Raw genomic sequence first — 27,049 nt, 5'->3', positions numbered from 1 at the left:
TCTCCTTGGATCTGCATTCCCTCCATTGTAAAAACAAAACAGAAAGACTGGTTTTGGTATATAAATCTGTGACTATGGGAAGCGTCCGGGTTTTGCTTGCTGCTTGATCCCCTGTGCCTTAACCTGATGCCTGGCACAGAGTGGCCTCTTCCATAGTATTTGTCGACTAATGTACTATTTAGACAACTTGTGAGATTACTTTCAATTTTAAAAAATTATATGATTGTAAAATGAGTAAGTAATAAAATAATTCATTTGGTCAGCCATTTATAAAATAACAACTATTCTCAAAACAAAACATAAGCCCCAAAGGCCACCACTGCCTTCACTGGTTTTAGGGCTGCACGTTCCTGGTGAGCAGTCTGAAGCACCTGACCTGGGTGATTTCATGTCCAGTCTTCCTCACAGTTGCTGTGATGGGTAATGTCATAAATGGGAAGCACGTGGCACAATGTATAAGTGAGAAAAGTGAGTGGAATCTGGGACTCAGTAAATTCTGTGGAAAACAGAATGAGTTTCCTGCTATCCACACAGGAATGCTGTAGTCATAGCATGACTTTTAAGATTTTGTTACTTTAGTCTCAAAACATACTGTCAAATAACAAGCCCAGAATTATTAGGAACCTTCCCAGGCACATGTGGATTATACAGAAATAATTGCTTTTAAAAATGACTGGAGGAAAAACAATCCCTGAAAAGTTTACTTTAAAATTAAATACTATTAATAATTTTTAAAAACTTTTATTAAAGCATCCACTTACACTCTCCCACATATTAAGTATCCAGTAGAACATAAAGAAATGGTTCTCAAAGTGTGGTCCCTATACCAGCAGCATCAGCATCGCCTTGGAAATGCAGATTCATGAGCCCTGCTTCATACCTAATGAAATGTGGATATGGGATGGTAAAATCCATGTTCCACATCTTCCAGACGACTGTGATACACACTGAAATATAGGAATCACTGACTTGAGGCAAATGGGATTATAAAAACAAATTCTAAGAAGACCAAATTCTACTTTCTTTTGTATAAACCTCCTAAGTGTACCAGATTAAAAATATATATACTATATCTATTCAACTGCATAGCAAGACATTTAATTAGCGAACATATAATAAACACATTTTGTATAATAAGTTTTCTTCTTTAAAAAAAATAATTTAATTAATTATTTTTAGAGAGGGGAACGGAGGGAAGAAGAGGGAGAGAAATATCAGTGTGTGGTTGCCTCTCATGTGGCCCCCACTGAGGACCTGGCCCACAACCCAGGCATGTGCCCTGACTGGGAATCGAACTGGTGACCCTTTGGTTCACAGCCCACGCTCAATCCGCTGAGCTATACCAGCCAGGGCAGTTTTTGTCTTTTGAAAAAAATATCTGAAATTCTGAGCTTGAATGTAAACAATATAAACCAATGGCTTTTAGGATATGTAAGTCCTTATTTCTCAATTTTACAAGTGAAATATAAATTTTTAATAAAACATTGCCAAGTATTACCAAATTTGATTTTAATATTATTAAAGTCACAGTAAAATGAGATTATGAAGATACAACACAAAGTCACAGTTTTGTTTTTTTTAAAGTCCAAATAGCAATTCTGATTTGGAACTAGTTATGTGTATGATTGATTCTCAGGGTAACTAGGTATCATAAATTTATACTTCTATGCTAAAAAAAAAAAACCCTCTCAGCTACAAAATTCTGAAAATCTTACAATTACATTTTTCAGATACCAGCGAAGAGAAAAGAGGTTTTTAATGTCAGGGCAGAGTGCAGATGGGAGTACTGATGAGAGAAACTGAGATCCATTCACTGTCACACTCTTGGGTTACAGTAAAGAAATCCAAGAGGCCGTGGTGAGAAGATTATAGAATGACTGCCCATTCTACATTGTTCTACAGCTTTGGAGAACACGCCTCTTAAGCATGTTTTTCCAACATTTTCCCCCAAGCCCTAGAATTCACCAAAAGAAAGGGGTTGACTTAAATGTAAAGGAGAAGAAACAAATCAGTTCCTCTGTCACAGCTCCTAGTCGGGAACATTAAACGGCAGCATGCTGATGACCTCTCCGGACTCGGTGACGATGGCGTCGTACACCCACTTCCGGCCGCAGCGGCACTCAGGACCACACTTGTTGGAGTTGCACTTGGGGCAGGGGTAGAAGCAGCCCAGGCAGTTCTTTTCCAGGCAGTCGCACAGGTCCGCGTCGTTGCAGATCAGCCTGCCGCTTTTGTCATACTTCCTCACAACTCTGCAAAGGAAAACAGTGACGCTAACGTGAGAGCGAAATTTTCCTCAACGCTGAGGATAAATTACTGTGCAGCAAACTTCATTAATAGGACTCTTTTACACGGAGATTACCCAGCAACACTTCAGAACATTATATGCCAATGATGTCCTGGGAAATTCTGCCATATGTGACCAATTTCCAACGCAGCCGGTCTTGTCGCCGAGAATAATAAGTATTTTACATATTCCATCTAAGCAAATTATGAGGAATAACTGATTAAATCTTATTTCTATAGATGCCCCAATTTTTCCTTTAAATTATAACCATTCTTGATGGAATTTTCCCTAGTAAATCGCACTTTTTTTCTTTCTTAAGAAAAATGCCCTATAGTGAATACAATTACATTTTTTAATGTCAGGCATTGAACCTTACTCAGTTACTATGCCATCATTATTACAAAAGCAAATAAATAAAAAACTCCTTAGCTAACTGTGACTTTGCTTCTGTTCCTTTCTGACTGCTTTTTTACCAGTGTGGAGGAAGAAAACGGGTGGCTAGGTGGTGGGATCCGCTGCAAGCTCTTATTGGAGGTGAGAATTCTGGACCAGACAAGGGCACCAGAGTCTACACCTTGCTTCAGGTTCCAACACTTTCTCTGTCAGCCTCTAAAACACGTCCAGGAGGCAAAAGGCTTTCACAAGAATTCCCACACCTTCTCAAAACCAACCACTTTGAAATAAATCCTTCAAAACTGAGCTACTTGAATGTCTTAGAATAACAAAAGGGTCTCTGTGCAGCCTGTATCCATTACTACCAGATGAAGTCAAAAAGGGCTGTGAAATTATGAACTTCTGCACCCTGGCTTCCCAAGCAGACATAACACCCCCCTTCCTCTTCAGTTAAGTAACACTGTTCTGTCCTCTTCCCCCTCCCAATAAGGCAAGGAAGGTTGAGGACCATTATGTACACTTGTGGCCTGATGACCACACTTTAGTGGAATGCCTTCCAATGAGGATTTACATGTGAAGCTTTTCTTCTGTGGAATGGAAGCTCCCCCACCAACTCCCAAGCCCATCAGGATATTCAGATGTCAGACGAACTTAAAATCTATTACAGGAGTGATGGGAGTGGGAGGCCTCAAACCAAGAGAGGTCAGATTCTTCCCTTCTCCCTAGGCCTTAACCCAAATAGACCCTCGTTTTAACTCAGACATCAAGATAGATTTTACAGTTTCCTGCCCACTGATGCCACCTTACATAAAATTCTGAACTATCATACATACAAAAGTATACAAAACATACATACACAGATAAAAAAAGAAAAGAAAAAGAAAACCAGCTTGTGTGCTCACTGCCCAGTTTAATGAGTATTGTACCTTCAAGGTCCCCTTGATGCCCCACGCATGGCCGCCCTCCTCCTGGCCCTCCCAGAGGAACCACACCGCGATGTTATAAAAACCGTCTTCTTGTTTTACTCTTAGTTCTGCCACATGTGTATGTATGCCCAGGCACACTGCATTTCTCCTCTTGTAATTTGATTTTTAATTCTATCACATGATTTGAGATGAATCTCCAATGGTGTACATAGCTATATTCAAATATTTTCCTTCTATATGTATTCCTCTGTATGAATATATAAATTACGTATCTTTTCCATTATAAATGGGCATTTGGATTATTACTATTTTATTTTCTTTCCTATTGTAGTGATACTATGAAACTTCATGAACATGTCTCCTATTGTACAACAAGTGTAGCAGGTTTTTCAGGAGTAAAGATGTTAGGCCTTAAGTATTATAGGTAATGCCACGCTGTTTTACACAGTGGCTGTATCATGTTACACTCAATTCATTTCCCATAGCTTCACTGGCATCATCAGACTAAAATCTTTGCCTGTCTGGGGAGTGGGGCACTTCTCCCTGTGCTATTGATGGGGTCCAGTATCCTGAGAGTTTGTTAGCCTTTTCTTCTATGAAATGCCTGTTTGCCATTCAGTTCATTTTTCTCAGAGGAAGTTTATATTTTATTAAATTGCACAATTCTCTACATATTTTTGGATACTAACCTTTTAAATTATACATAACTTCTACTTTGTGACTTGTGTCTCATTATTTTTAGGGTGTCTTTTAATGGGTGTAATTCTTATTTTAACGTGGTAGAATTGATCAACCTTTTTCTTTATGGCTTACTTAGTTTATACTTCTGATGCACTAGCAATCATTGTACTTACGATAATTCATGTCCATTTGATACCTGAATCCGCTCCCATAGTTATATTATTTCTCCTTCAGATAATATTTCTTCCTTTTACCATCTATCCTACTAAAGTTGTTACTCTAACCCAAGGGCTTCTGCACTGCAGCCTCCCTACTTTTCTGCAGCCTTTTAAAAAACTGATTTCTAGCCTGGGATTATAGTCTATTTCCTGAAGTTACTAACTTCCAGACCATGGGGTGATACTGCACTTTAGAAAACATATTTTTAAATTATAAACAAGGGTCAACCTTCAATTACTTTGCTTTGTCAAGGAGAATGCATGCATTTTATTATCCCACAAATCAAATATGGTGAATGGGGATCTTACTTGTATTTTACAGAAAAATACTCATTCATCTTTGACATCCGGGCTTTCTTTTTCTGCTGTCGAGTTTCAGGATTGAAGTCTGCTACCTGTGGTCCAGGGTTTTGAAATGCCAAGCATCTTAACTGCCGCTCTATCTGTTGCTATGAAACAAATAAAATGTATTAGTAGTAAGAATTGGGTGGTTTAATCTGTTTTACACTGTATCAAAATAAATTTTCTGTAACTTTCAGCATAATGGCATGAAAGGATAGATACTATTACCTGAAGAAAGAACCAGAAACTTAACCTGATTAAGTTTCAAAAGATGTAAATCTCCTCAGTTTAGGTCATTCCTTCTGAACAACAACAACAAAAAAATCTACAGTATAAAACTTATATAATAAAATGTAAAAAACAACCAAATAAGAACATAATTTTTTCATACCAGTTGGCTTCTCTAATATCATGGGGATGAAAGTCAGAATTAGCACCTTAGGGTGGAAAAGGACAGGGGAGAAAAGGCCCCTTCACCGTTGTCAGCTGAAGAAGCCCTGGGAAAGTGGGTCAGGTCACAGAGGGAGTGGCGTGCACACAGCCCTCCCCTTCAGTGCCAGGGAACATCNACTTGTATTTTACAGAAAAATATTCATTCATCTTTGACATCCGGGCTTTCTTTTTCTGCTGTCGAGTTTCAGGATTGAAGTCTGCTACCTGTGGTCCAGGGTTTTGAAATGCCAAGCATCTTAACTGCCGCTCTATCTGTTGCTATGAAACAAATAAAATGTATTAGTAGTAAGAATTGGGTGGTTTAATCTGCTTTACACTGTATCAAAATAAATTTTCTGTAACTTTTAGCATAATGGCATGAAAGGATAGATACTATTACCTGAAGAAAGAACCAGAAACTTAACCTGATTAAGTTTCAAAAGATGTAAATCTCCTCAGTTTAGGTCATTCCTTCTGAACAACAACAACAAAAAATCTACAGTATAAAACTTATATAATAAAATGTAAAAAACAACCAAGTAAGAACATAATTTTTTCATACCAGTTGGCTTCTCTAATATCATGGGGACAAAAGTCAGAATTAGCACCTTAGGGTGGAAAAGGACAGGGGAGAAAAGGCCCCTTCACCGTTGTCAGCTGAAGAAGCCCCGGGAAAGTGGGTCAGGTCACAGAGGGAGCAGTGTGCACACAGCCCTCCCCTTCAGTGCCGGGGAACATCTCAGAACTACTCACTAGCCTGGAACGTGGGCTCCATCAGGGCTCCGGTGCAGAACGCTGCCAACTGAAGTCTATGTTCTCAGTCAAAGCTCCAATATGGAGAAGCAAATCTTGTTAGAATGGCTTTCTAGAGCATTCATGTAAGTTTTCAAAAGTCTCTAGGGATATTCTAAATTACAGGGAGCCTAATCAGGAAGACAAGTAATGAAGATGCTTCAATCAATCCTGTTAACTTATTTTGAACACATAGCACATATGTCATGAGGGAAGGAAATGCTCTTTGGAAGGGTTTTAGAAAAAAGTAAACTAAGCAGCCCAGAAGTATATAGGCTAATAAAAAGGGGGCAGGAAAAGTGGGTTTACAGGTGTTAGTATGGACAGTGATACAACACACAACAAAGAGGAGAGATTCAAGGTGGTGGCAGACTGGCTGGATGTTACCATCACTTCCTTCCAGGACCCACCTGGAATTACAACTAAAGGATAGAGCAATTAACCTGATAGCCATCTGAAGACTACTAGCTGAAGAGAAGGCTTATGACCAAACATTTAGAGAAGTCACATCAAGACTGGTATGAAGGTCAGAGAAGTAACTGGAAACTTGTTAAAATTGACAGAGAAGTAACAACTGACATTAAAAAATTACAAAGGATTGTAAAATATATATATGTTATGAACAAGTATGTGCCAATAAATTGGCAATCTGAATGAAGTGGATAAATTCCTAGAAACATACAATCTTCCAACACTGAATCATAGAGAATCAGAAAATCTAAACAGATTATACTCAGTAAAATCAAAGCAGTAATTAACAACAACAACAACAACAACAAAAAACCTCTGACAAACAAAAGTCCTGGACCAAATGGCTTCACAGGTGAATTTTACCAAACATTTAAAGAACAATGAACAACTATCCTTTTCAAACTATTCCAAAAAATTCAAGAGGATGGAAGATTCCCAAGCTCATTTTATGAGGCCAGAATTACCCTAATTCAGAAAACAGATAAAAACTCTACAAAGAAAGAAAACTATAGGCCAATATCCCTGATAAACACAGATGCTAAAATCCTCAGCAAAATATTAGCAAACTGGAACCAGCAATATATTTCAAAAATCACACACCATAATCAAGAGGGAGTTATTCCAGGCATGCAGGTTTGGTATAATTTTCTGCAAATAAACAAATGTGATACACCACATAAACTAAATGAAGGATGAAATCACATAAATATATCTGATGCAGAAAAAGTATCTGATAATATCCAGCACCCATTTCTGATAAAAACTCTCAGCAGAGTGGGAATAGAGGGAACATACCTCAACATAGCAAGGGCCATATAGGACAAACCCACAGCCAATACCATATTCAGTGGGCAAAACTAAAAGCATTTACCTTAAGATCAAGAATAAGACAGGGATGTCCACCTTCACCACTGTTATTCAACATAGTACTGGAAGTTCTAGCCACAGCAATCAGACAAGAACAAGAAATAAAATGCATACAAATTAAAAAGGAAGAAGCAAAACAGTCATTATTTTCAGATGACATGACACTGTATAAAGAGTACCCCAAAGATGCCACCAAAAACTACTAGAACTGGTAAGTAAATTCAGTATAGTGGCAGAAAACAAAATGAACATCCAGATACCAGTTGCAATTTTTATATACCAATAATGAATGATCAGTAAAAGAATCTAAGAAAATAACCCCATTCTTTATTGCATCAAAAGTACCTCGGAATAAATTTAATCAGAGATGTAGAAGACCTGTACTTGGAGAGTAATAAGACACTAAAGAAAGAAACTGAAGAAGGTATAAATCATTGGAAGCATATGCCAGCCCTGCCTGGTGTGGCTCAGTGGATTGAGTGCTGGCCTGTAAATCAAAAGGAAGCATATTCTGTGTTCATGAGAAGGAAGAATTAACATCATAAAATGTCCATATCAACCAGAGCAATCTATAGATTCAACATATTTCCTCTCAAGATATAAATGGTGTATTTCAAAGAACTAGAATAAATATTCCAAAAATGTATATGGAACCACAGAAGACCCAGAGTACCCAAAACAATCTTGAGAAACAAGAACAAAGTTGGAGGCATCCTGCTACCAGATATCAAACTATACTACAACACCATAGTAATCAAAGCAGCACAATACTGTCATAAAAACAGACATAGAGATTAATGGAACAGAAAAGAGACCTCAGAAATAAATCCATGCCTTTATATTCACTTAATATTTGACAAAGAAAGCAAGAACATACAATGGGGTAAAGATAGCCTGTTCAATAAATGGTATTGGGAAAATTGGACAGATATATGCAAGAAAATGAAACTACACCACCTTTTTACATCGTATACAAGAATAAATTCAAAATGCATTAAAAACTTAAATGTTAGACCTAGAACCATAAAAATCCTAGAAGAAAACATTGGCAGAAAAATTCCAACATTTCTCATGGCATTATTTTTTCTGATACATTTCCTCAGGCAAGGGAAATGAAGCAAAATAAATCAATAAGTAAACAAATAGGACTACATCAAACTAAAAAGTTTTTGTGCAGCAAAGATAACCATCAACAAAATGAAAAGACAAACCACTGCACAGGAGAACATGTTTGCCAATGATATGTTTGATAAGAGGTTAATATCTAAAATTTATGAAGAACTTATACAACTCAACAATAACAAAAATAATCCAATTAAAAAATGGGCAAAGGACCTGAATAGACACTTCTCCAAAGGGGACATATACAAGGCCAAAAGACATGAAAAGATGCTCAATGTCACTAATCATTAAAGAAATGTAAATTAAAACCACAATGAGATTTGCCCTCACAGCTGTCAGAATGGCCATCATCAATAAATTAACAAACAAGTGCTGCTGAGGATGTGGAGAAAAGGGACACTTGTGCACTGTTAGTGGGAATGTAGCTTGGTGCAGCCACTGTGGAAAGCAGTACATAGGTACCTCAATAAATTAAAAATGGAACTACCTTATCACCCAGTGATTCCCCTTCTGGGAATATTTCCTAAGAACCCAAGCTATAAACTGATGAACAAAATAGAAATGGGTATGAATATATGGAACAGACTGTCAGCTATCAGAGGGAAAAGGGGTTGGAAAGGCTGGGTGAAGAGGTGAAGTGATTAAGAAAAAACCCCATATATAACCTATAGACACAGACGACAGTGTGGTGATAGCCAGTGGGAAAGGGAGTAAGGGTAGCAGGGGTGGGAAAAGGGGATAAATAGGCCTAGGAAGAGACTTTGGGGCTTTGGGTGCATGAAGTACGTAGATGATGTTTTGTTAAATTGTACACTGGGAACCTGTAGGTTTTGTGAACCAATGTCACCCTAATAAGTTCATTAAAAAAATCCAAAAAATAGTTTAAAAGAGGCCTGGCTGGTATAGCTCAGTGGATTGAGCGCGGGCCTGTGAACCACACAATCACGGTTCGATTCCCAGTCAGGCCACATGCCTGGGTTGCAGGCCAGTTCCCAGCAGGGGACTCACAAGAAGCAACCATACATTGATATTTCTCTCCTTCTCTCCTTCCCTTCCTCTCTAAAGATAAATAAATAAAATCTTTAAAAAAATAGTTTAAAAGAATACATACACCCATATTTTCATTGCAGGGTTATTATAAATAATCTAGATACAGAAGCAGTCCAAGTGCTCATCAGCACGTGAGTGAATAAAAAAGCTGTGGTACACTTACACAACACAATATCACTCACCCATAAAAAAGAAGGGAATCTTACTTCTTGCAACAGCATGAATGGACCTGGAGAATATTATGCTAAGTGAGATAAGCCAGTCAGAGAAACAAGTACCATATGATTTTACTTGCATGTGGAATCTAATGAACAAATTTAAACTAACAAACAAAATAAGGACAGATTCAGAGATACAGAGAACAGACAGCCATCAGAAGGGGAGAAGGTATGCAGGGCTGGGTGGAAAAAGTGAAGGGATTAAACATAAGCAAAAAAAACCCAAACAAACCTCAGTTTCAGACAACAGTATGGTGATTACCAGAGGAAAAGAGGGGCCAGTGAGGGGTAAGGGGCTGTACAAGAGAAATAAATGTTCATGGAAAGAGACTTGACTTGGGATGGTGAATACACTACAATATACAGATGTTGTATTATAGAATTATACACCTGAAATGTATTTAATTTTATTAACCAACATCACCCCACTAAATTCAATTTAAAAAGAGATTAAAATTATGTAACTATGTATGGTAAAAGAAAAAAGATTATACAATAATGAATAAATAATAATACAAGAATAGACTCTTTTACAGATACAATCGTAAACCTACTTTTGCCAACGCCTGTATACATGAAATACTATACTAGAAACAAAAGAGAACCTTTCAATATATAAATTGTATGTGAAAAATTAGTAACAGAATTGCAGGCTTTTCTAAAGTTTATTTAGTTTAATAATAGTCTAGTCAGTCCAAAATAATATAAATATATTAAAAATATAAATAATATAACATTTTTAAAATTTCATTTGGTGTGTGTGAATGGTTTTACAATTTGAACCTTGTGAAACAATTCTGTATTTGGGTATAGCTATGAAATGAGTACACTACTTCCATCTATTACTATTCTCAGTAGCATAGGTGGAGTTTAAAAACACAGACAGCAGAGTAAACCATTCTATGTTCTAATCTAGCCTCTACCACATGGTAATGGTGTACCTTGAGCAAGTTCCTACTTCTCTAAGCCGAGTTTCTTCTTTTATGAAATGGGGTTAACAACAGTATCTTGAGATAAGGAATAGGTGAATTAATATATACCAAGTTTTAGGACTACGACTAGCACATAATAGGGAAAAAACCCCAAAGGTGTGTTAAATAAAATCACTTGAGCATATTTTGCAAAATATTCTACTCCAAAAGGCACTGTACATGGGGCTAAAAATCAGGAGACTGAGACGCACAGAGGAGCTAGGTGAAGTGAGACCTCTTAGCAGTGAGGAGTTAAGAGGGAAGGGCACACCAGTACCGGGGGAGGCAGAAATCCTTCCTGAGGAGACTTGACTAAGGCCCCCTTCTCTCTCAAGCCTGGAGCCTCCAAGACCTCCATTCTGGGAACTCCCCAAATACCAGGGCATCATAGTATCCATATGCCATACCAGTTGCTTTTGTCCAATTTCACCGTTTTTCTGAGGAGAACTTCGACCTGTGTGTCCTTCTTCAGTTGAATTGTTTTTTTCTGATTGTTCACTCATTTCTGACCACTGAGAAAAGTAACTAGAAAAAAAGCAAAACACATTAATTTCATACATCTTCAGTAACTTTATCCTGTGACTTTCCTGCTCTCTCCCTACATCTTTCTTTCAAAGCTGGACTTCCATCTGCCTTCCCGGTTTCTTTCTTTTTATTTTATTGTTCAAGCACAGTTGTCTCTGCTTTCCTCTCACCCCTTCCCCACCCCACCCACCCTCACCTCCCTACCCTCAATCTTACCTTCTCTTGGCTTTGTCTATGGATCTGTTATACATGTTACTGATGGCCATTCCCCTCCTTCCCCCGTTATCCCCCTCCCCCATTTCCCTGGTAACTGTCAGTTTGTTCTTTATTTCAATATCTCTGGTTATATTTTGCTTGATTGTTCATTTTGTTGATTAGGTTACACTTATAGGTGAGATCATATGGTATTTGTCTTTCACCACCTGGATTATTTCACTTAGCATAATGCTCTCCAGTTCCATCCATGCTGTGGCAAAGGGTAGAAGCTCCTTCTTTCTTTCTGCTGTGTAATATTCCATTGTGTAAATGTACCACAGTTTTTTGGTCCATTCATTTACTGATGGGCACTTAGGTTGCTTCTAGCACTTGGCTATTGTAAATTGTGCTGCTATGAACATTGGGGTGCATAGGTTCTTTTGGATTGGTGTTTCAGCATTCTTAGGGTATAATCCCAGCAGTGGAATTGCTGGGTCCAAAAGCAGTTCCAATTTTAATATTTTGAGGAAATCCTATACTGTTTTTCCCAGTGGCTGCACCAGTCTGCATTCCCACCACCAGTGCACTAGAGTTCCCTTTTCTCCACAGCCTCGCCAGCACTTGCGGTTTGTTGATCTGGTTATGATGGTCATTCTGACCAGTGTGAAGTGGTATCTCATTGTGGTTTTAATCTGCACCTCTCTGATGGCTAGTGATGCTGAACATACTTTCATATATCTCTGGGCCCTATGTATGTCCTCCTTGGAGAAGTGTCTGTTCAGGTCCTTTGCCCATTTTTTAATTGTGTTGTTTGTCTTTCTGGAGCAAAGTCACGTGAGTTCTTTACATATTCTGGAGATCAAACCTGGTTTCTTTTTTACCCCTCACTTTTTCTGTTGTTTTGTTTGTTCATTTATTTTGCTTTTTAGGTACCGCATATACAGTAGTTTTTGGACTATAAAATGCACAACTTTTCCCCAATTTGGGAGGAATAATAGTTGTTAATGCTGCCGTTGAGTTCTGTTTACATTTACATTGGCGAAATATTATGTTACTTATGTTATTAAATATTTCACTACATTTTCTGCTTCAAATTTTTTTTTCCTATTTTCCTCCTCTAAAACCTAGGTACGTCTTATGGTGTGAAAAATACAGGTAAGTGAAATCATGTGGTATTTGTCTTTCTCTGAATTACCACTCACTCTTAAATCCTGCATCTCACTTCCCAGGCCACATTACTGATGTTTGTCTTTGCTGGTGTTCCATCAGCAAATCAGCACCTTTTATAGTCAGCACCACAGACCTTGCTGGAACAGGCAACGCTGGGACCATCTTCTCCTTTCTAAGAGGACTGTGAATTCTAGACCTCTGCCTTCCCGCTCTATGCTTCCTTAAGAAAGGTAAGACACATCAATGCCCTATGTCCCCAGTAAGTTTATGGATACCTTATCCACTCCCATGGTTGCAGTTGTCTCCTCTTTGGAGACCACTCCCCAGGCCATTGTCCTGAGTTTCCTGAAAAATTTCTAATACAGCTTGTGCTAAATGGGAGTCATCAGTTCTCCCTAAAACTCAGCTGCTAAAATGCCTGCAATTTTCTTTGAAGTATTTCAGTATACATACAGGGTGCCTGTGTATGTGTGTGTGGGTGTGTGGGTATGACTTAGGTGAAGATAACACAGGACGGTAATCACAAATGCATCATCAGGGCTGCTCTGCAGATTCTGTCAGAAAGGAACACACTCCAGAGGAGGCTTCCACAGCCCTGCTGCTTTCCCTCTCCTCTTCCCCACCCAACTGCTAGCACTGATGATACAGTCCTGTTTCTACCAAAGGAAACTAGGAGTTACGCTTTACTAAGTTGGCCTGGGCCATCTGGCACCATGACTCTGCCTGCCAACAGGAAATTCCATTCCTATCAATGCACCTTCATTCTCCCTATGTCTAGGCTAATGAGACATCAGCTGCCCACTTTTCTGTATCCCCCTCTCCAATTAATTCCCAACACTAGGTTAGGGAGTATGTTGATTTTTCCCTCCTAATACCCTCAATATTGATTCTTCCTTTCCACTCTCTGTCAGGTGTCATCTACCCTAAAGACAGTAGTATAAGTGAAAGTATTTTACCCTTGACCAAGAAATCTTTAATGTCCCTGTTGATAGAGGACTCAAGAGTTGCAAAATTTTGGTTTAAGTAATAGCTGATAAGCTTAGTAATGAATGCATGTCAAAGTTTTTGTTCCAGGAACTGAAGGTATGACCCACCCTGACTCTAGGAAACCATAACTAGTCCACCTTTGTTCCTCAGGAGGACTGCAAGAAATTCTAGATGATATCTGAGCCCTTGTGCTCCAGGGTGCAATGACCACAGCCCAGGGCAAGAATGCTGAAGTTGTTTTTTTGTGGGTTTTTTATTTATTTAATTCTTGTTCAAGTACAGTTTTCTGTCTTATATTCCAAGCCCTGCCCCCCCAGTGCTCCCTACCTCCCTCCATTTCTGCCCCCCACCTTAGTTATTGTCCATGTGTCCTTCATACTTGTTCATGTGAGTCCTTCCCCCCTTCCCCTGTGATTCTCTCCCTTCTCCCCTCTGGTCCCTGTCAGCCTGTTCCGTATTTGAGTGTCTTTGGTCATATTTTGCTTGCTTGTTTGTTTTGTTGTTTTTTTTAATCCAATTAACTTTTCCCTGAATTCCAACCCCCTTACCTACACTTTGTTCTCCTTATAAAAAGGGCCATTTTAAAATGGAATTTAAGATGGTCTGTTAGAGTATGAATCCGTCATCTTCTCAAATCGCTGGTCATCAAAATAAAGCACCCATAAAGATTCGATCACTGTCATTGCTTATTGGGTTTGGTAGTGACAGGCAGCCTGAACACTGGTGTCTTTTCCAGCTTCACAGTCAGCTTGACTAACCTTTAGACAAGTTTCTTTCTAATTGCAGACCTATGACCTCCCTCTTCTTACAGCACTTAGTTCAGAACTTGTAAATTTTTCTTCCCCATTGAGATGTAAATCAACTCCCACACTTGCACACTTTTACAACCCAACAGTGTCTTTTTCAAGGATTAGGAGCCATCTCTTAGAAATGCAATCGGCTGGAAAGATAGTATCCCTATCTGGTGGACACCAATTACCAAACACAGGTGGCCAAATCCCAGCAGTAAACACAAAGTTAGGAACAAGTCATGTGCTCTACACATCCCACTAATCTCTCTCCCATAAAGTAACGTATTCTAGTATTTTCTTCCTCCTCCTTCAAGTGGAGATAAGTTCAGAGTAAGTTCTGGTTTCTCTCCCCTATTGCAATAGCCTTGAATAAAGTCTTCACTGCCTTTGTCTAGGGCAATTTTTGTTTTGACAACATCACATGTGATTTTTCATCTTGTCAGACTAACTCCTTGAAAGTATTTTCAGGTTGTCTGAAAATATAATCACATAGAGCCACTTAAAAAATGGTAAGTCCCAGGGAAACAACAGCCCCAACCCCAGGAGACACTCTTCCCTGACTCTATGGTGCTTAAGCCTGACTGCCGAGTGCAGGGTACTAGACTAACAACCAAAGGAGATGTCAGACAGTAGATCCCTTACAAAGGGAGGCAGAATGGACTAGAGATGCTTGAGGAGAAATGGGATGGAGGCTTCCGCCAAAGAACTGAGAGAGTTGCCCCCAGGATCCAGGTGCCCAGTCATCACCCCTATGGCAGCAACCATCCTGCTCAAGCGGACCACTCCCCTCCTCCAGGTAGCAGCCTGAGGAGAAACAATAGCCCCAACACCAGGGGGGATTCTGCCCCACCCTATGGGGCTGGAGACTGAATGCTGAGTGCAGAGTAAGTGCATTAACAACTGAAGGAGACAGCCACAGACAGCAGATCCCTGGCAGTCTCAGAGCAGGCTGCCTAAAGTCAGATGGGGTCAACATCTGGCATCACCAAAGGACGATCCAGAAAGGTAAAACAGTGGTAAATACTAGAGGCTACCGAGATGAAATTCACTGTTGTCTTCTCCATGATTTGCAATATTTTCTTTCCTGTATAGCTTTTTAACATTCATTTCTGGTCCATCAAGTCTGCACATATTAAGTCACTAGATTTTATATTATACTTTATTTCTCTTCTTTCTTATAATAGTCCTAATCTCTTTACAACTTTATTAATACTGGTTCATTTGTTGTTGATAGTGGCATTGATAGGGGTGGGGAGATGGATATTTTTGTGGATGTGGATTTGTTCCCTGGGCTGTGTGATTTTCTCTGACAGCACCTGCAAAGCACCATATAAGAAGTGGTGGCTCACATGAATAAGTATAAAGGACACATGGACAATAACTAAGGTGGGGGGTAGAAATGGGAGGGAGGTGGGGAGCACTGGGGGGGCAGGGCTGGGAATATAAGACAGAAAACTGTACTTGAGCAAGAATTAAATAAAAATTAAAATTAAAAAAAAAGAAGTGGTGAGTTGAGTGACCCTCAGTCAACTTGCTGGAGGGAAGGGCCCATGAAAGAAAGGCCCAACAACGATCAAAATCCAATTACATCCAGAGAACCAACATAAATGGCATAAAGGACATCCCAAGAGCATCAAGTTCAGGAGATCAAGGAAACTACACCAATGAATCTCAAAGGTCTCCTACCAAAGAAGTTCACACCACAAACTCAGGGAGTCAAAACAGATCAATTTAAGAAGCTGAGGCAAACAAGAAGAGTCTCACAAATAATGGGAAGACACAGAAACAACGCCCAAAAGAAAAAAAGAAGGAATCCTCAAAGAGAATGCTAAATGAAATATTCAAATATTCAAAAGAAAAATCCATCAAGAAGATATAAACATTATGTATCCAACATGGGAGCACCCAAACACATAAGGAAAATTTTGGAGGACTTCGAGAAAGATATAGACAGCAACACACTTATACTAGGGGATTTTAACATCCCACTGTCAAAAATGGATAGATCTTCCAAACAAAATATCAACAAGGATAATACGGCATTGAACAATGCCCTAGATCAAATGGACTTAACTGATATACATAGATTCTTTCATCCCAAAGAAGCAAAATACAAATTCTTTTCAAGTGCATATAGAACATTTTCAAAGATGAACCACATGATAAAACACAAAACAAGCCTCAACGAATCCAAGAAAATTGAAATCATGTCAAGCATTTTCTCTGACCATAAGGGCCTGAAACTAGAAACCAATCCCAAGGAAAAAAACTCAAAAACACTCAAACTCAGAGATTGAATAACATGCTATTAAACAATGAATGGGTTAAGAACACACTGACAGAAATCAGAAGGGAAGTGGGAGGAGACAATGAGGGCAAAGGGGGGAACGGTCATCAAGAAACGTGTATAACGGACCCATGGACAAAGCCAAAGGATGTTGGGATGGAGGGTGGGAGGTAGGGGTGGCTGGGGTGGGTGGGAGTCATCGAGAGAATATGGAGACAACTATACTTTAACAACAATACAAATAAAAAGAGAAAAATGACAAATCCCAGACCTACTGGGGTTATAATTCGCAGAGCAGAATCTTGGTAACCTGTATAATTAATAAGCTCTCCATATGAATCCTACTGTTAGGTGATTATGAAAGACAACGGGATATAGAAAGAAGTATGGTTTTCTCCATTTATTCTTGCCATCTGATTCTAAAACTATTGTCCATATTTTCTTCCTACACCCAATTCAACCAAAGCATGTGGTCGTATTGATATTCCTTTATCAGAAATTTCTTTATAATGTCCTTACTAAAAGATTTTGCTTACTCCCTTTGCCAATAATGTTCTACATCCCTGGCATATCAATGAAAACTCATCACCACCACCTCCAATCCACCTGTCTGGGCTCAGGTCCCCTCAGACTTTCACTTGGACCAAAGCTATCAGACCTCCCCCATTAACACATCTGACATCTCTTACCTAACTAAGCCTTCCCCTTTGATCTATCTTTCTGTTCCAAAATGCCTCCTCATCACTCTAGCATTCCAGGATCCCATTTTCTCTGGGGCTCTGTGTATAGATTCCTCAAGAAAATTATCCCCAAAGTGGCCCTGTCACTCTCTAGCTTCTTATGTAACAAATTCTGCCCTCCTCCCACCCTGAATAGATATTGACCTTATGATCATCTTTGCAAGCAAGAACTGTTCCTAAAAAGGCATCCATTTAAGTGCATTGGGAAAAATAAATATTTTATGCAAATCTCTCCCTGAGATGCCTTTGTTTAAGCCCTTGGTAGATTGTAGCTCTCCACAAATAGATTAGAGGATAAGCTTGCTGCTTTGTATTCCAAATAAAGTGAAAGAAAATTACAATGGAACCTCACCAGGGACTGAAATTGTAATTGGATTTTATTACAAGCCCCAAATATCTGTCCCAGGAAAAGTAACACAAAGGTTCAGAACTCTCCTTTCTCTCAGTTTGGTATTCCCAAGGCAGAGGTTCTTACCCAGAGAGTGAATGCAGGGGGTCTTGAACTTGGATGAATAAAGAATATATATTTACTTTCACTAACCTCTAAATGAAATTCCGTCATTTCCTTCTATTATAATGCCACCAACAAACCACAACAATATTAGCAGTACATGTGACTTTGTTACCTATGAAAACAAAGATGTTTTCATAACCCATCAGAGTTGTTACAGATATGTCAAAATGTTATTTGTGCCTATCACTTCTTCAAAATAATGGTAGTTTTTAGACTCAATGCTAGGTTTTGTTATACATTAATAATAAAACACATCTACAATTACAAATGGTTTTTGACATTTTGATAAATGTACTCCAGTATAATTTGTTTCCTTTGTAACCTTACATATTTTATTTTATATGATTAAAACACCATTCTAAGAGATGGTTCACAGATATAACAGTTGGCCAAAGAAGTCCATGACATAAGGAAATATGGTCAAGAGGCCCTGCAAAGAGACAGGGGAACCCACTGCCACCACCTGCTCTGATCACGGCGATGAAAAACAACAGCTCTGGCTACAGATGATGCTCGTCGTAAGCACGAGGCTGGAAGCAGTGTGGTATATTTTGGGTTATTATTGCATTTAGTGGAACAAAAAGTGTATGACATCAATTTAACAAACTCTATTTTGTCCTAACATTACACCAGATTGCCTATGAAAAATCTTAAATGTAGTTCAACACAAAGAGAAGAGGCTCCCCCAAGTGGCAGACATAATAGACTTCAAGAGCAGGAATTCTCCAAGTGTGGACCAAGCAAGGGGCCAGACTGGAAATCAACTGCGTCACTAAGTACATTGGGTGGTTTACGTGACACCTACTTCACAGTGTGACTGTCTTCCTGGAGGAGGTGGTTCACTGAATCACATTTTGGCCCGAGTCCCTTGACTCACCATGAACAGGAACCTTGAGGAGCACTGGAGTACGTGCTGTCTATGATGCTCGTTTCCCTTCAGTTCCCACAGGAGAGTTCCCATTTCTGTTAGATCAATAGCTCTGAAATCAGTCTAATACCTGTTTACCACTCTTCCCCAGCAAGCCTAGGACTATTATATACAGTCAGGGCTTAATGAATAGGTCACGATATTATGGTGATAATGTCAATTACTAGACACCTATAATGTGCCAAGCACTTTGCTAAACATTCTACATATATTACTTCATTTAATTCCATAACAACACTCTGAACTAGAGATTATTATCTGTATTTTATGGATGAGGAAACTGAGGCCCATTTAGGCCCCATGAGTTTGAAACCCAAATTTGTGCGGCTTCTCAAGCTCCTTCCAGGAATTACATGGTTCAAGATTTGTTTTAATGATGATCACTGTCTCTACAACAAGATATTGCTGAGGGATGGGATGTAATCAACGCCAGCCACACCGAACCTTTTCAAAAAGACGCCTGGAGAAGGAGTAGGGGAATGTGCACTTCAGATCACCTCAAGTTCGCCTCCCCCTTCGGCTGCTCTGTCACAGCACACACCGAAGAGGCTGTGCTGGGGGTGCCCCATGAGGCACATGAACTGCATCTGACCTCAGGATTGGAGGCGGATATCAGCATAAAAGAAAAAAAAATCACACACAGACAAAATTATCCTTAAATACACCTATAGAAAATGCTGCAGGGCACTAGCCCTACAGCCAGACATTTCTCCAGGATTGAAATAGATTAGTTTCTTAGATTGAGCACCAGGTGAAGTAGTTGGCTTACTCAGAGGGGCCATCAAGGTTGAATTATGTCCACCTTTAAACCTCAGAATCACACAGGCTGGCACGTTGTTCCCTCTATAAAGGCCTCAGGAACTGGGTCCCACAGAAACACCATCAGGTCCAGCTGTCCATCTTCTTGCTCACTACGAGGCAGAGGTCATCCAGGGAAACTCAGGCCAAGTGACTCAAACTTTAATCACCTTACTCTTATCCTCGGATGCCCCTCCACCAGATAGTTGAATTTCACTGAGCTGATTGTGTCTTGCATAATGTAGAATAAGTATTTTTTCTACTTTATCCCTAAGTATACCAGCAAATTATCAAAGCAAGAAAAATACTCATTTTAAATTCTAGCTCAAAAGTTGGCCTCTACTTTTATTCAGTAGCAGATAAAGAGGTTTACTCAGAGACATTATCTGTAAGACACCCCTCAAAAAACATTTAGAAGTAAAAGACACACACATGGACACTGACAGAGAACATTCAAATGGGTAATATAGAAGTAACTTAACCAATAAGTGTTCATTAAAAAAAATCACAGTAGAGAGTCAGGCTATTTTAATCTCATTCTGTCTGTGACCTTTGTTTCTATACTTGCTAAAAATGACAGGTCGCTGGGATAATTAACAGGTAAGTCAAACCCCACCCGGAACATATTCGGTAAAGGGAAACACCTGCTGTGCAGGTGCTCAATGAAGTCATTCCCTTGCTTCTCCCTCCCAGCTGACTCAGCTGTTTTCAACTCATAAAAACTGCTCAGTAACCTCTAACAAAATCTTCATTGCCATTTGCCCATAAGAATTCAAAGTAATTTTGATTTAAGCCTTGGAAAGTGTTTTTAAATAAACAATGTTAATGCTTGATAAGCAACTTTATTTACAATACATAAATTTTCCTTCAGGCACATTAAAATTGCTGTGTATTCCAACACACACATATACTGCACACACATACACACACTTCTGTAGCTCAATATTTTAAACATAACTTGAGTTGCACTCAGCAGAGCATTTGACAAGAAGTGGAGCACAGTGTGATCACATAGTTGTTTTTGCTAAGGCAGGGAATTCTGCAAGCTGGTACTGCTCTGACACCCAAGCCCCTGAAGGGCGCATCTGAGCCAGTCACAGATCAGCATCCCTGAGGGCCTCTCTACTCTCACCTTATTTATAACCTGGATGATTATAATCTTTAAATTATACGTTTAAATTCTTCCTTGGAATTTTAAGGATGATAAAACCTAGAAACATATCTGTCTCCTCTGTCGCATCAGTGGAAAGCCAGGAAGGAAAAAAAAACTCAAAAGACCAGAAGATTGGGTCATTTTCCACATTATCCTGATAAATACAGTCAGCATTATATTGATAAAAACACTTCAAAACCACTCATCCTAGATTTCAAGTGTGGAAGTTCTTTTTTTTTTTTCAGATTCTTAAGGCCCTTTTTCATGCTCATTTTTTTTTTTGCTTTCATTTTTATTTTAGTCCACACTGCAACAAAAGAATACCAATTTTTCCCCACTCTTAACTACAGGACATCAATAAGGCAATATACTCAGAGTTAACATTTGGTGGCTTTCTTTCGCCTCTTCTTTCTCTACCAGACTTGGAGGCAATCACGTTTAAATGCATCATTGAAAAAGATGTGTCTTTCTAGTTATGACCTTCCACAGTTCTATTAGTTCCTACTTCTTTTTTTTATTTTTTAAATTTTTGTTTAGATTTATTTAATTATTGTTCAAGTACAGTTTTGTCTTATATTCCCAACCCTGCCCACCCCCCCAGTGCTCTCCACCTCCCTCCCATTCCCCGCCCCCTGCCTTAGCTTTTGTCCATGTGTCCTTTATACTTGTTCCTGTGAATCCTTCCCCTTTTCCCCTGTGATTCTCTCCTCTCTCCCCTCTTCTTAAAGTGAGTTGCTTTGTCAAACTGAAGCAGTAGGTGGTAAAGAGAAAGTCCACATACCTTTACGTTGGATGAAAAAGGAGGAAAGCACTGGAAAAAAGAAACTGTACTGCTTTGTTTCCTTTGTTTTGCTGGGAAACCATATAACCCTCTCGGGAAAAAGTCGTAGGCCCCTAAGGTGCTTCTATAACTTAACACTTTAATAATATTGGCCAAGAGGCAGAAAGGTGGAAAAACAGAGGTTTGGGGGGGGTAGCTATAGATGTAAACATTATTAACTCTTTCTTCCAACGTGAGTCTATTCTAAACTCATATGAAATCAGGAAATGATAATTCCTCTGCTTTTTCATTTTCCATTTGCAACAACAAATAAATGCAGAGTTAAATTTGACTCTACTGTTCAGTCCCGTATCTCTACTTCAGGTGTTCAACTAATATTACTAATATTAACACCCAACTGCCCCTGGCTATTACTATACTTCAGTGTAAATAATATATATTATATACAATGTATAATACTATATATGATTATTAATATACCTTATATATTGTATAAATAATATATGCATTCAGTGAAAATGATATATACATATAGCCTGGCAAGTTGCTAGCGTGTATGTATGTATGTATATATGTATATATGTATATATGTATATACATGTATATATGTATGTATGTATATACGTATATATGTATATACGTATATACATACATACATACACACACATACGTATTTAAGCCAGAAAGCCATTCAGGAAAAAAAAACTTCTCCCAAGAGAGAACTAAGCCATGTTTGTAAGTTGTGTCTAGGATGTATTCATCTTAAATTGTGACCCTCCCCATTGTTCTCCATCACTAGGGCTCAAATACTGTGCGTGAGTCATCAAAACCATTCTACTGCAGGTTAATGCCTATCCTGTTCATGTGTGAATTATAGGGTAAAAACTACCATTTCATTCCTAATTACTTTAGTTGCAAAGAACAAAGAAAGGAAACAAAAAAAAGAGCTTGCCACTCCCTTGTCAGAAACCTTAAGGTGGTACCAGAATTTAAGTATATTGGATCTGAACTTTACACTCATTAAGTAACTGCTATATTTTTGAGATTGCACAATACAGTTTGCTTGTCAAAAATTTGCCATTTTGCCATTTAAGGATTATTAATTACATCTTACCAATTAAGAATTGATAAACCTCAAAGCAAGTAAAAATCCTACCAGACTTTCCACAGTAAATCAAGCCTGACAAATACACATTCCGTGGCCATTGTCCCACTTTGTCCTTTACACAATAAACAGGAAAAGGTGCTCTTCACTGATCTATGCACGTGAGCTGCTGCAGAAAGAACAAACCTATCACGGGCCAGATGCAAACACAGCAATCCTCTTAAACACCGGATGGGGGGAAATTTTCTAAAGGATAGGGATTATGACCAACTAACAAGAGTCCCAAATGAAGGCTTTAAAAAAAATTAAAGTGGTGAGAAATAGTGCACCACAGAAAAGATATTCCCTCTTAATTCTTCAGTTTAAAAAAGAAAATAAATCACGTAAAGTAATTATCCTGTATTATTTCCAGGTTTCTCAAGCAAAATCTAATCGCGTTCCAAACTAACGGTGTTTGACTGACATATCTTCAGAACTTGACATCATGTTTTTAAAAGATGATTTAATCTTAAAAGATGAGTGCTTTTCAAAGTTAATAACACCACACTAAATTTACTAGTCCAAAATTTACTATACTTTTGACATGACTTTTATGAAGAAAATATATTTCTTTCTTTTCAGATGCTCTCAGGTTTTCCAGAGAATACATTAAATGTAATTCAGAACTGGATTCTTTTTCAAATGAAGCATTCACATGCTAAAACACCCCTCAGCCTTACCTGTTAATTTCTGGAGAGTAACAATCTATGTTTATGAGTTGAGCCCTGGCTGGTGTAGCTCAGTGGATTGAGCACGGGTCTGTGAAACAAAGGGTAGCCTGTTCGATTCCCAGTCAGGGCACATGCCAGGATTGCAGGCCAGGTCCCCAGTAGGGGACAGGTGAGAGGCAACCACACATTGATGTTTCTCTCCCATTCTTTCTCCTTCCCTTCCGCTCTGTCTCTGTTTATGAGTTGAATTAACTTATTTTATCAGTTTGTAGATATCCATATATAAATTTGTATGCTTCTAAGTAACAGAACTCATAAGCTTATTTATTGTCACACTGTTGACAATTGCAAAATATTGGAATGCCAGACACAGGGAAGTGCTTGAAAAAACTTGTATATTCACATGTACCATAAACATGGAATGCCATGCAGCTATGAAAATAAATAAGAAAGATCTCTATGAAGTGATACAGAGTGATTTCCAAAATATACTATTCAGTGGAAATGTCAGGTACTGTTACACTGTAAAGTGGTAAGAGTCGGAGGTGCTCAAGCATGTCTATTACCAGGACTGTGACTCATTCACTCGGTGAGCACTGATTAAAAACACCTTTGATCAGCCAGACACTGTGTGAAAGATTAAAAGACAAATAAGACTTGGTTCCTCTCTTTAAAGAGCAGAAAAATCTAGTAGACGGAGACAGGTAATCAAATAAACACAAGATGTGCATCACGAGTGCTCGGAACACTGCCAGGGGCCAGCAGTGAGAGTGGAGGGGTGGGAGGCTTTCCCTAGGAAGGGAGTATCAGGAAAGTCCCCCCAAAAGAGGGGCCAGCTGAGTTCATCTTAAAAAGTGAACAGTCACGGAATCAGCCATGCCTGATGGTTCAACCTTTAGTCTTGCAGCCCAAACTGAGGAATAGTTAGAAACGGATCTCTCTCTCCATTGCAGGAGAAATGAAAAGTCCGTGGACCAGACTAAGCATTTGTAAGCCGTTGCCAGGAAGAGCTCATGAGGTGAGGCTGGCCTGAAGAACCAGGGCTATTCCCAGAACCCCAGAGCACCCTGCTAAACCAGCTCGAAGGGGCCTGATGGCTTTGCTGAGCTGAAATCATAAAGAATTAACTTTGTTCCTTGTGCGTCACACACTCAGGGTGCAGAATGACCAGGGCATTTGTGGCTGCACCCAGAAGTCACGAGCCCACGGCTCTGTTGTTGCTGTACGTGCCTCGATGCTTGACCCCGGAACTTTCTTGAAGATAACCGGGTGGGTCCCTGGTGAACCCTAGGGCGAGCATCCTGAGTATGGCTGTCAGTCTAACGTGAAGGCCACAGCTCTTGGGGAGCAGCGTGGGCCCTGCACACACACACACACACACACACACACACACACACACACACACACGACTTTATTCGGGTCGCCCGGCGTCCTGGCGCAATGGGGAGCCATCGCCACTCCCGGGGCAGAGGTATTTTGACTTGGAGACCCTGGCGTCACAGGTTGTCAGCAAACACTCTAACCTAGATAAAAAGTCGGCTTCCTTCAAAGTTAAATGAAATGAGGCTTCACTTCTATTGTTTAACAAATAAAAACATTGCGCTGAATAATAAATCAAATAATTACACAGTAAAAAAAAAAGTGAACGGAGAAAGCAGGTAGAAAGGGAGTGGGAAGGGCATTCCAGGTAAATGGAGCCGCTCTGAACAAGAGTTTAATGTAGGAGAGGTCTACAAACGGGATGGGGCAGAAGTAGGGTTACAGTCGATGGGTGGAAAATATTACAATAATTAATAAATAAAAATGCAAGAGTAAACTGTTTCCTATACTCACAATTGTAAAACTACTTTTTAAAAAAATTATTGATGAGAGAGAGAAACATCCCTTTGTTGTTCTACCCATTCATGCATTCATTGGCTGCTTCTTGTATGTACCCTGACCAGGGATCGAACCCGCCACCTTGGCACATCCAAAGGATGCTCTAACCAACTGAGCTACCTGGCCAGGGCCTGTAAACCTATTTTGGCCCTATGCTGTAGTTCAGAAGAATCTACTGAGAGTGGAAGGGGCTTCTAGGCTATGATAAGGGGGAACCCCAAGTGTACTACAGTAGCATTTCTGTGTTTATAGAGACTCTATAATGTCATTCCCAATGACAAAAACAGAGAGTCTGGCAGGAAGATGAAATATACCAAAGGAGAGGAAGGTAAACAGAATTATGCAATTTTAGATCCTCCAGTAGCTCCATTTTGGAAAACCATTAAGATAATTTTACACAACTTCTAACCTGAACCCAGATCAGTATAAATGTACATAATGTGTAATGAATTTGATACAGGGTGCATGCAGCCAAGAGGGGAGGCCCAGAAAAAAGATTTGGAATGGTGTCCAGAATTCAAAGTGTATAAGAATATTGGAGAGACATATAAGATGTCCTCACCCCTTCCCCACAGGTGTGAGTTGGGGGAAGGGACACAGGAAGCAGGAACATGCAGAGCTGTTTTGTACAGCCACAGCCTTGCAGCTAATCCATGGCATGGTCATTTAACATATCCATATGTGTCACTTGGATATGTTAAATGGCCGTGGCCAGGCTTGGAGCTAGGGGGATGAAGTTGCTTCCCCCCAAGATGTAACTGGAGGCAGGTCCCCTGAGTTACAGCACCTGCATGGGAGCTTGGAGAGGATTGGCTCTAGGACATGGGGCCACACCTGCCCAGACTCACGATGGCAGCGCAGTAAACTTGGAATAATGCAGAAATACTGGCAGGTGTAACTGATCGTGGGAGGAGTCAGAAATAGGGGTACAGAGGAAGATTGGTGCGGGGATTTAAAACCGAGACACGGCAGTCATTAGAGTGAGCCATGCGGTTTTGGCAGAGTGCAGACCCCCTCTTTCCCAGGTGAAAGGGAAAACCACGCAGCTTTGCCAGAATGGAGATTCCTACGGGCAGGTGAAGAAGAAAGATGCACGCTTTTGGTGGAGTGCAGTCCCCTGCAGCTTTGATAGAAGTGGCCCACATGGCTTTGGAGTGCTCCCTTTGGCCACATGGCCTGGAAAGCAGGAGAGACTTTGACTGGAACTTGGTACAAAGAACTCTTGTCAGTGGAAGGTGCCATATGACTTTGGATTGATTGGAGATCCTGCCTGGACGGTCAGCACAGCTGACAATACCAGCGGCCTGGAAAAATGGACTGTGTTCTTTTCCTGATTTATGGTACCCAGAGTTAGGACAGGGGGAGAAGGGAGCACTGTGTGTGTGTGGGGGGGGGGGGGTATACCCTAAAGGACTTTGATATTTTAATGGAGGCTTTAGGCCTGAATAGCATTAAATAAACATTTCAACATTTCGTTTCCTTTTCACAAATCTCTGGCATTGAGAGATGTCTTTCCAATTGGCGACGGATGGTCAGGCCCAGTAGGGGGCGCTGGATGGTATTAGTATACCATCCTCTGGAGTCCGGGGCCCCAGTGTATCTGTTCTTTAACAGTTTTTTGGGCATCCCTGGTTAGGCCAAATATTGCCCCCGCCTTGGACCCCTGTTCAGTAACAAATTGTTTTAGTATTAGTACTATTACACTTACTATTTACTA

General features: G+C 39.7%; 1 protein-coding gene across 2 annotated transcripts; it reads right to left on the bottom strand.

Moving 5' to 3' along the window:
* Window positions 1–1,351: 1,351 nt before the first annotated feature.
* On the bottom strand, window positions 1,352–21,696 carry ARL14EPL (ARF like GTPase 14 effector protein like). Of its 2 annotated transcripts, XM_037032246.1 has the most exons (4): window positions 21,640–21,696; window positions 11,178–11,295; window positions 5,419–5,558; window positions 1,352–2,252 (listed from the first exon to the last, which is right to left on the bottom strand). In XM_037032246.1, exons 2-4 carry the CDS (start codon window positions 11,271–11,273, stop codon window positions 2,030–2,032), a joined length of 459 nt encoding a protein of 152 aa, XP_036888141.1. In that variant the 5' UTR covers window positions 11,274–11,295; window positions 21,640–21,696; the 3' UTR covers window positions 1,352–2,029. The 2 variants fall into 2 exon arrangements, with proteins under 2 accessions (XP_036888141.1, XP_036888142.1); XM_037032247.1 differs by lacking the exons at window positions 5,419–5,558; window positions 11,178–11,295; window positions 21,640–21,696 and adding an exon at window positions 4,815–4,948.
* Window positions 21,697–27,049: the final 5,353 nt, after the last annotated feature.

This window comes from Sturnira hondurensis, unplaced genomic scaffold (genome assembly GCF_014824575.4).
Source record: "Sturnira hondurensis isolate 20B ecotype Veracruz unplaced genomic scaffold, ASM1482457v3 Scaffold0021354, whole genome shotgun sequence".
NCBI lineage: Eukaryota > Metazoa > Chordata > Mammalia > Chiroptera > Phyllostomidae > Sturnira > Sturnira hondurensis.
The sequence above is the reverse complement of the archived record's forward strand: the minus strand, read 5'-3'. Positions and strand labels throughout refer to the sequence as shown.

Coding starts and splice junctions, on each gene's coding strand:
- ARL14EPL (XM_037032246.1), bottom strand. CDS start 11,273: ATGAGTGAACAATCAGAAAAAAACAATTCAACTGAAGAAGGACACACA. Junction 5,559..11,177: donor AAATTGGACAAAAGCAACTG/GTATGGCATATG, acceptor TTTGTTTCATAG/CAACAGATAGAGCGGCAGTT.